General features: G+C 40.4%; 1 protein-coding gene across 1 annotated transcript; it reads left to right on the forward strand.

Annotated features, from left to right (window-relative positions):
• Positions 1-423: 423 nt before the first annotated feature.
• On the forward strand, positions 424-1853 carry pou4f2 (POU class 4 homeobox 2). The gene is made up of 3 exons (XM_063220094.1): positions 424-506; positions 591-634; positions 904-1853. The coding sequence occupies exons 1-3, from the start codon at positions 424-426 to the stop codon at positions 1851-1853; spliced, it is 1077 nt and encodes a 358-aa protein (XP_063076164.1).
• The last annotated feature ends 9262 nt before the right edge of the window (positions 1854-11115 follow it).

The following is an 11115-nucleotide window of genomic DNA, read 5'->3' on the forward strand; positions in this document are numbered from 1 at the left end:
AGGTATCCGGTCTCTCAAGTTGTTGAGAACGTTATCTGTGAAATAAATCAGAGTAGGCTACGGCGAAACAAGGACAACGGGCTAACTGGACCAATAGATGAAAAAGACGCGCATTGGATCACCCGGTTCAGCGCAATTTCTGATGGCTTGTTGGTGGACGCAACATCTCTCGGGCTAAGCGACTAAAGAACAGGAGCCTCTCAGCAGCCGTCACGCCGTTGGGTAATATTAGATGCGCTATCTAGAGACTCGGGACATCATCCTCCTCCTCTTCGCCCCTCGACGCATCAACATTCGCACAAGTAGACATGCAGTGACTTGAGACTTTTCAGACGAAGACATCTGGGCTTGAACTCCGTTAGAAGAGGCGGAGTCTGGTCTTATTAAAAGGAACTTGCAGAGGTTGGATCGCCTGCAAATATGATGATGTCTCTGAACAGCAAGCAGGCTTTCGCCATGCCCCACACCAGTTTACCCGAACACAAGTACTCCAGTTTGCATTCTTCATCCACTACCACTCTGACTTCGAATGCACCTTCGTCTTCCTGCTCGTCCTCCCGACACAGTAGTACCATCAGCACCAGCGGCAACTCGGAGGCGATGCGCCGAGCATGTCTCCCGACCCCACCGGTACGTATTCTGCATAATCACCGCTTAAAGGCACATTTTGACAGCCCACTTTTTCCTTAGCTTGATGTTTTTTTCATGTCTGCACAGCAAATCACCCAACACCTCCATTTTCTCCCCACCAACTTATGTATTCATTCGGGTTTGCCGTGCGTATTAATTTTTATGACCTGGGATGTTGCATGTGTCTTGTTTTGTGTGTTCTTTTTCAGGACCTCTTTTTTACATGCTAGAATTTAAAAACCAAGAAGTGGGGTTAGAATTCCCTGCTGACAGTTATGTGTGCATTCTATTTGCAATTGCAGAGCAATATATTTGGCGGTCTGGATGAGAGCTTGTTGGCCCGTGCGGAAGCTCTGGCGGCGGTGGATATAGTATCGCAGACCAAGAGTCACCACCACCCTCCTCACCACAGCCCCTTCAAGCCAGACGCAACATACCACACCATGAATTCTCTTCCCTGTACTTCGTCCTCTTCTTCCGTGCCTATATCGCATCCGTCGGCCCTGGCTGGTCACCACCACCACCACCATCACCACCACCATCAACCGCACCAGGCGTTGGAAGGGGACTTGCTTGACCACATCACCCCAGGACTGGCACTAGCAGGAGCAATGGCAGGGCCGGATGGCTCAGTTGTCTCCACGCCTGCGCATCCAGCCCATATGGCCGGGATGAACCACATGCATCAGGCGGCTCTCAACATGGCTCACGCCCACGGTTTACCAACACACTGTATGAGCGACGTGGACGCTGATCCAAGGGACTTGGAGGCTTTTGCTGAGCGATTTAAACAACGGAGAATCAAACTCGGCGTGACTCAAGCGGACGTTGGGGCAGCATTGGCCAGCTTGAAGATTCCAGGAGTGGGTTCTCTCAGCCAGAGCACAATCTGTCGATTTGAGTCACTGACATTATCTCACAACAACATGATCGCTCTAAAGCCAATTCTCCAAGCCTGGCTTGAGGAAGCAGAGAAATCACACCGCGAGAAACTGAACAAGCCGGAGTTGTTCAATGGGGCAGAGAAGAAGAGAAAACGCACGTCGATAGCAGCCCCGGAGAAGCGCTCTCTCGAAGCTTATTTTGCTATACAGCCGCGTCCCTCTTCTGAGAAAATCGCGGCAATAGCCGAAAAACTGGACCTCAAAAAGAACGTTGTGCGAGTCTGGTTCTGCAACCAGCGACAGAAACAAAAACGAATGAAGTACTCTGCATGCGTCTAATTCTGTCACTATGTTTGCTCTAAGATCAACGCCAGTATTTTGTGGAGTAAAAAAGACTAATTCGAGACTATTTGTCTTATATTTCGTAAGTTACACTTTTTCAATCACCGGTAACGTCACGAGTAACTTTGCTTTCGAATTGACTGCCTGAAAAGATGTTTCTTCCAATACCCAAGGAGGATGTGGAATTATGTAAAGGATCACTTGAATAAACAAGTAAGATCACACATTTTCCCCATTTATAATTCCTCGTTTTGTGCCAATGACTTGTGTCAATAAGAAACTTTAAATATAAATATTTAGTTTTTTTTCTCCAAGAGATTGTTCGTTGTTTGCTGTGTAGCCTATTGTGGCTTAGCAATTATTAAAAAGGACTGTCCCCAAAAGGACAAAAGGATAAACAATTTAATTTGTGACTAGCGGAATAGGCTATATATTTTTTATATTAGGCTAATTTGTCACAAAGCGCTTTGGCAGCAATGCAGCAGTGAGAAATTAAGCAGGTAAGACAACATGACAGTGCGTTCATAGAACATATACCTACCAAGCTAGGCCTACTTTGTAATTTAAGGACAGGCCTATACCTCCCATACGATTCACAAGCAACTGATGGTTCAATGTGAAAAGATCTTGACTGACATTCAGAGAAAAAGTTAATTTATTTAGGGCCTCTTGCTTCACATTCATGTTGGATCTATCGTGAACACGTGTCTGTCTAGTTTGTGGATGTTGTGGAGGTCAGAAGTTCACATAGGCCTAAATTCAGGAGTGAGTTTGATTTGTTTAGACCCAAGATCAGTTAAGCTCCCTGAGCCAGCGTACTATGTTTCTTATGAACTATTAATCAAGTGAGGTAATGTTTACTTCATTACATATTTATTGGGATTCCCCTTTCGTTATGCTCAAGAAATCTAATTGCAACAGACAGTGAAACGTGGGTCCCTACGTGGGGGCTGCAATTTTATAAATCACACTGCTTTTTTCCCTTGAACATTTAATATAGTGCAATCGAGAGATTTGCGATGTAGTTTTCACTTTTGGAAAGTATTTTTGTGTATGTTTTCTGACTATTTATTTGTATAAATATGCGCGCGTCATTGTTGCTTGTTAAATCTCTTTGTTTAGATGTTTTCTTTATTAAAATAACAGAAAGACTGATTTCATTGACGTATATGTGTACAATGTAAATACTGGGACATTTCAATGCACATTTAAATATCCGTACAGGTTTTTGCTGTATAGACTATTTGTTTTTAGCTGAGGTGACCCCTACATGTAATGTTTGTTGGTTTTAATTAACTTGTCGAATTATTTTATTGAGTTATGTGTTTAAGTTATTTGATATTTGAATTGACATATGTGTTTCATTAAACATCAAATTTTAACATTTTATCCCAAGTTCTTGTTGAGTTTATTTTCCTGAAATATTATCTCAAAAGGCATTATTTGATTGCTAATTTGGTTTAGGCCTATTACTAGTCTGTAAAATTCTCAGAGAGAGAGAGAGAGAGAGAGAGAGAGAGAGAGAGAGAGAGAGAGAGAGAGAATGCTTTTAAAATAAATTTGGTAGGAGTAGGCCTCAAACAACCACCTATGTCCAACGTGTGTGCCTTCAATTTTTTTTTTATTTTTTATAAATCACTGGTTAATTAAAAAGAAAAGCATAGTGTATTTTTTGCGTCTTGGCAACATACCCATGCCAGATCTCGCAGGCCTTGGAAGCCTACCTGGGAGCAAATGCTAATATTCTATTACAGTCTAATCAGGGGGTCCGTGGAGAGCTACTGAATCCCCCGAGCACATCTCTGCCAGATGTCAAACCGCCAGAAAAACAGCTCGCCTGCCAACGTGCCGAGACCCATTTAAATCCACAGTCGACAGTCCTTGGTCTTCAACTGACATAGGAAAGCTTTGAAGCCTACCTCGATTCACGTTTCTTTTTTTTTCTTTTTTTGAGGGGGGGGGGGGGGTTTAAAAAATAAACATGCCCACTGTAGTGTCGTTTCTAAAACGGCAGTCGTGTAGATGCTTTTGCTTGAGGCGTCATGCTTTCAGCACCACGGACAGTTACTTTGGAGACGTCGAAAGTCCGATTTAAAAAATAAATAAATAAATGCAACAATTCCCTCCAGTCGCACATTAAGTTTCGTGTATTGATTCACCTACTTTTGCACATTATTATTATTATTATTATTATTATATTATTATTATTATTATTATTATTATTATATTATTATTATTATTATTATTATTATCAGGCTACTTACACCATAACAAATAGCTTTACTTTGATTTAAATAGACTTAATATGAGACTTGTTCTCATCACTATAATTGAACACAGTCCAACTTATGGCACTTTTATTAAAAAAAATATTTACAATTTACAAAAGACAAATGATTTACAAAAGACAAAAAGTGTTTAATTTTAAGATGCAAGTCAGAGAAATAGACGAGTTGGCTTATACAATCATAATGCATTTGCAAATTCATGCATTCTTTTAAGCTCATACAATTGTACACTAGGCCTACGACTCAGAGAAGAACAAAAAATAAGCCGAGGCACTTTTAAAAGTTCAAAACATTTTCAGTATAGTTTAACATAGTAAATTGTAAGTTAATGTTAAGTAATTGAGCAGAGATTTTTGACCTGTCGACAAACAATTCTATTAATTAGACCATGTGCATTATTAATTTGAATCTAATCCTATGTGAGAATAAGTTCCTTTTGAAATGAAGCACTCAATACGTTAATATGAACAAATTATTAAATTACACATCAAATTATGAGAGGGAGATAATTACTAACAGTGAGTAATCATTAGTTGGAACGGTTAATTACTGTCGGTCACGGCATGCTCGAAAGTGTCTCTGTCAGGAATAGATTAACTTGATGCAATGTGAATTTCAGTGCCTGACACACTACAATTTGCTAGAGAACATGGCAGCTCCCCAGTGAGCTCACTGCCCTATTTAACTTTCAGATAGGTGTGAAAAGAATTGATCCATATTCTTTGATAGTGAATCAAGCCAGAAAAGGAAAGGGACGGAATGCTGTGGAGTGGGGCAGGGGTGGGTGGCTAAAGGTAAAAGTGAGGCAAGACGTGGTGGGGTGGGGGCTGGGTCATGATGAAAATACGTGGTGTAGGTCTACATTGTTGTATTCACTGTTTGAACATTTTGAGGGATCTCGTTGTAATTACTTGTTTGTATTTCAACCTTATGTCCAATTGTTTGTCGGTGGTCAAAGTCCAAAAGCAAGAGGCCAACCCTGTTTTCCTTTGTTATAATTAGGCTGCCTTTTTTCTAGCTCACCCCCTCTTTCCACTCAACATTTCCCCCATTTCACAGAGAATCTAATAAAATTTTAATGAACCTAGGGACTCTCGGATCTCTGCCTGGGGACTCTTGCATAGAATATTTTAACTGTACATTTACACCAAGTCTATGCTTTCAAAGCCATGTCAGCGATGCAATACCTCAACTAGAGCCATTAAATTGAACAAGGGGATAGGCCTGCCCTTGTATTTAGTCAAGCCTCAGTGTGTTTAGGCTAAGTTATGGTATTCAATATTAGCCTATCTTTGCATTATCCAAAGACACAAGGCCAACATTGCGGCCTGTAGAGTTGGTGGTATTGGTCAGCTTGAGAATCGTGAATCTTAGATTAAAAAGAAAAAAAAGAAAAAAATCATGTGATTTCAGCAGTAAGCCAGACAGTTGACATTTAAAGTCTTTGATAGATGGTATGTCTATTGCATTGGAGTAGATCCTTTTGTGTGATGTCATTATACTTTTTCATTCTTAATAGTCATTTTTAAAATTGATTTTACTTCCACTTATTTACTTATTTATTTTTAGGCCGGTATTATTATGTGGATGTACAGGCATAACATTTCTGTAAATGCTCAGTAAATTCTTCTTGCTGGTGATGAAGCCATGTGCATGTCACTTTTACAGGAGTTCAGAAGACTCTTAAGTGAAAGTGACACTGGAAAAGTCCCATTTTCATTGTGACACAGCACACAGTGCACACAAGAAATGGCATTTATGCTAGGCAGCCCAAGTGCCACAAGGGAGCAGTGGAGGGTGGTTGGGGGTCAGGATACCATAGAAGAGGATGGAGAACAGACCTGGCTATTCGCTCCCTCAAGAAGAGATTCTCTAAGCAGAAGCATTAAAGAGTATTTCCCAGACGAGTTCTTAATGCCCTCCTTAGCGTGTATTTTAACATCCTTTTCAGTTGGAGCAATAGCCGTGAATAGCCATTGCACCATCAACACACCTCTGTTGATTATTCCACAGCTGATATTAGTTCTATGTGACTTCTATGACATGTACCACAGGTCAACCTGCTTCAATAGTCATTCAAGACTATGAAGAACAAATATAGAAATATTAGAAATAAATATTATGGGCTGTGCGTGAGTGTGTGTGTGTGTGTGTGTGTGTGTGTGTGTGTGTGTGTGTGTGTGTGTGTGTGTGTGTGTGTGTGTGTGTGTGTGTGTGTGTGTGTGTGTGTGTGTGTGTGTGTGTGTGTACATGCATGCTTGCGTTCCTGTGTGTATGTGTGTGTGTGTTTGTGTGTGTGAGAATGAGAGAGAGAGAGAGAGAGAGAGAGAGAGAGAGAGAGAGAGAGAGAGAGAGAGAGAGAGAGAGAGAGAGAGAGAGAGAGAGAGAGAGAGAGAGAGAGAGAGAGAGAGAGAGATTTGCAGTGCAATTAGGGAACTGTGGTCATATTTTTTTTAAAGGTTAGCATACAGACAGAGTACATATTCCCTATTTTTATTTTTGAAATTTGTGCTAATTGGTTGTAGAAAGGCATTAAAAAAGGGAACTGGTGTTACCAACTGACAAGCTGCATTAGTTTGTACTTGCTTAGTATCACATTGTTTATTGGCACTGCTTCACGTTTCATTGCTAAAGCGCAGGTTAAGATCGCCAGCCAGATCTTTCTTAGCACAAAAAAAAAATTTCCAGGCATACTTTCGCATTTGGTCTCTTACAGATAGCTTTGCTCTGTGTCTGGGAATCCTTTTAGCATTACTTTTAGCATTTCAAATTCTGGTGAAAGACAGCAAAACAGCCATAGCCAGGCCCATAACATAGGCTACTATGGTCGTGATTAACAAATATATGTTACGCATGAAGGATAGACTCCATTAGCTTAATTTTTATGAGGATAGGTGCTGTTGAAGCAAAAACACTTTAGGTTGTAAGGAATCAAAGAAACCTCATGGTTGATTTAGACGCATTGTGTCACTGATGAACCATGTATGATATTTGATTTCACCTTTTCATTTTTATTTGACTTTACAGAGGGGTTTGATTACATAGATTGATGTACCACACACCACACCACTACATGATAAATCCAGTTGGCTCTCTGGTATTAAGGATTTTTTGCATCCGACTTATTGTTCTATTCATAAACTGGAAAAGCCTACTGCCTAAATGACAGTAATGCTAATGCACGCAGAAGAAAATAGGCCTTGCACAGAATCATTGGCATAAAATGTATTCTAAACAAGAGAAATCCTGTTAATGTGCTGAATAGCTGAATAAAATGTGCGTCCATGGTCGGTTTTGAAAATCCATTTATTAGTGTAATGTGACCTGCAAAGCAAAACAATCAAATAGGTCATATGATCTTTCTTACTAAAAGCGTGCATTTTCAGAGGGCAGAACTAAGCCCAACTTTTTTTCCTCCACATTGTTCAGACAGTGTTAGCTAATAAGACAAAAAACCCATAGCAGCAGATCTGTAGGATAGGCTAGAAGTGCTTTCAAAACCTTAAATGCTGTTGCCTCCTGACCATCCAGTGTAAGTGTGTACCATTTCCACTTGTCTATTTCTAGTGTTTCTCACAATGTAGACAAGGTTTGGTCTCTCTTGTAGATAATGCACATTTCAATAATGGCAAGGTGGTGTAACTGTCTGGATGTGTGTGTGGGTTCATTGGGGTTTGACAGCCGTGCTGTGCTGAAGATTTATTCATCACAGCCACAAGGAATGCTCTCTCTCTCTCTCTCTCTCTCTCTCTCTCTCTCTCTCTCTCTCTCTCTCTCTCTCTCTCTCTCTCTCTCTCTCTCTCTGCGTGCATACAGTTTATACAGACCAGAATCATTTACATAAAGTCCTTAAGGCAAATAACGTTGGGGGCTCTAATTTATATCTGATCGAAAATTAGCCGTCATTATGCGCTCCATTAGCAGTGTCTTTAATGTGCTTCTAAGCACCATTTGTCAAGCAGCTTGTTAATATCCTTCAAGTCTTTAAAGTGGAGAGCTCATTAAAGACTGTGCTTTTTGGTATTGATGCTGTTTCACAAATTTCTGACAAAACGTGTAGGATGTGTTTTTTTTATTATTTCCTTTCACACTTACCAAAAGATTCGATGAATTGAATTTCCTGTAAAGGTGACGCGCTACAGACAGACTTTTATGTGATCCCATTAAAGCAGAACACACCTTATTGTCCCCTTATTTGGATTTTTCATTATGGTCAAGCACTATTTCAGTTTTCAGAGTTTCTGTCTAAACTAATCTGATATCAAAATATTTTTCAAGTGTAGTCAAACTCGTAGCACACTCTCTGCGTCACAGACACCCTTCCAATAACCCTGATTGTGCTAATGGTGGGAGGAAAACGGAAGATTACAAGGCTGATGATGTGGATATTAAAGAAAGGGCTTTGATGAACTTATGGGTTTGTGGTGGTAATGGCGGGCAAATTGCCCAGGTCTATGTACATGTATAGCCTGTGTATTTTCCCAGTCAACAGACCATACAAACGGAACAATACGTTGTGGCACATTGGTCAGCAGTGAATGTAGCCCATATGTGTTGATTCTCTTTTTTTACACTGCCGCCGAGCTAATTTAGTCCACATGATGCCTGCAGTCTATAGTAGCCTGAGGCCTCTGGCACTAGGAGTCATGTCATTTGCTACCAACTGGGTTTTTGATGAGAGTCTGACCTCGCAGCCTCATCCTTCAACACTGTCTCATTCCCATTATTTACATCTGTCTTTAGCATTCTAATTACCCCTTTTATTGCTTTGCCTGGAGGAGTAACACACCAACCTGAGGTTTTTTTTAAAAAAACCAATAACAAACTCTTATCGGCTTCCCAAAGCTGGACACTCAGTTGGTTGTGATGGTTAGCACTAGCCTTTTTAGGTTATGTTATAGGCCTAAAAGCTTGTATTAACGCTCAAGGGGGATGCACTATGTTTTTGCATCGATTGTCGACTTACTGTTGATTGTCAAGATTCGGTTAAGTGTCTTTTGGCATGCTGTAGGCCTACATGCCTGACAAAAGGCCATCGAGATAGTGGTGGCAGCCTGCATAGGATACTACAGCAGCTCTTTCACTTCAACTTCTCTTCGTTGTGGCCCAACCTGACTCTCTTAATGATGCAAAACCTGTTTTCTTTGCTGTCTAAAATTGGTAGCATAGTTTCAGTTTTTCCATTTTTTTCGCATTTTTATGGAGCACTTTTTCCCATCTGCAAAATAACGCTGCACTGTTATATTTTATAATGGTGCACTTCTATGCAAGGTGTTATGGGTGCACCATCAATGAGAAACGTGGCTAGTCTGGTCTGTTGGGGCATAGAAGACATGAGCTGATGTGGAGGCGAAGGTGAATCACAAAGACATACCATAGACTATGCCGTCAGTGCTGGGGAGTAATAATATATTAAATGTACCCGGATTATATTCAGAACACCAATAGGCCTAAGTAAGGGTTACTGCTATGTGAAATCAAACACCTTAGGGCCCCACCAGCACAGATTTCAATGAAACTTGGTGTGCCTTTTTAGTAACAAGGTAGAACCCCAGACCTGTCTTTTACAGACATGAGGTACCAATATTAAGGAAGAAACATACATTAAATCTGTATTAGTTGGGTGGTACACCATGCTTTCACCCTCTATTATTAGTCAATTTAGCTCACATAGAAATGTTTTTGATTGTGTTTGAAAGCGCTTTCCTGGTTGTCCAAATTACACAAACAGCATGGAATACGACCATCAACAACAGTATGCTTATAGGAATTATGAAATATTTCAATGTAAAAAAATGAATATCACAAAAGCTACAGCCTATTTTAAAAATGCAATAGCCTATCATTCTCAATATCAACATCTCCAGAGAATGTGGTCTTTGGTTTTGGAGTCATTGCCGATATAATGTCATTTTTAGATTGAAATGAAGTGTCATAAAGTAGGCCTAGTAATAGAATAGTATTACAGAAGATATCCTCACCTGACATGTGTACCTCATATGACACTCCACGGCATGACTCCATGGCTCCGTGTCATGTGAGGTACATACTGTACGCTACAACTTTTTTCACCCTAAATGTCACATTATCTCGGCGACGACTCAAGACACTCTGGAAATGTTGAGGACATTATAGCCTATAACCTAATATTGATATTAAATTTTTAATATTTAATAATTCGTTCAATAATTATATTGTTAGCCTAGTGTTTGCATTCCATGCTGTTAATGTAATTTAAACAACCAGGAAAGAGCTTTCAAACAATGTCAAAATAATTTCTGTGTGACCTAAATTGACTGTAATAATGGAGGATGAATGGCCACCTGATTCCAACTTTTTGTCTGTTTCTGTTTCTGTTTCTGTCTGTTTTTCCCTTAATAGTCGGCTGCCAGATTTGTGCAAATTCGGTTCTGAGGTTCTACCTTGTCACAAAAAAGACAAGACAAGGCTCATTTTAGCGCAGCACTTTGCCTCTCTGTAATGTCACAGCAATGTTATGATGTAGTTAAGCCTTTTCAGCAAGTGAATAGGGTCGCCGGCGAGCCCTGCTGCATTAACCCTTTGAGGAGTACCATCACAAATATGTGATTAGAATTTTGCCCAAATTTTGAGTTCTCATTATGATGTCATAATGTCTTTGCGAGATTTTTAACACAGACGTCTATGGGAGCTGTAGAGTGTTCCAGTAAAATTCTAAAAGAACCTCTAGAAATTCCTTACTCCTCAAAGGGAAAATGTCCTTTCTCTCCTGTGTGTGTGTGTGTTGTGTGTGTGTGTGTGTGTGTGTGTGTGTGTGTGTGTGTGTGTGTGTGTGTGTGTGTGTGTGTGTGTGTGTGTGTGTGTGTGTGTCTGTGTCTGGGTGTGTGTGTGTGTGTGTGTGTGTGTGTGTGTGTGTCTGTGTGTGTGTGTGTGTGTGTGTGTGTGTGTGTGTGTGTGTCTGTGTGTGTGTCTGTGTCTGTGTCTGTGTGTCT

Source organism: Engraulis encrasicolus, chromosome 16, assembly GCF_034702125.1.
Source record: "Engraulis encrasicolus isolate BLACKSEA-1 chromosome 16, IST_EnEncr_1.0, whole genome shotgun sequence".
Lineage (NCBI taxonomy): Eukaryota > Metazoa > Chordata > Actinopteri > Clupeiformes > Engraulidae > Engraulis > Engraulis encrasicolus.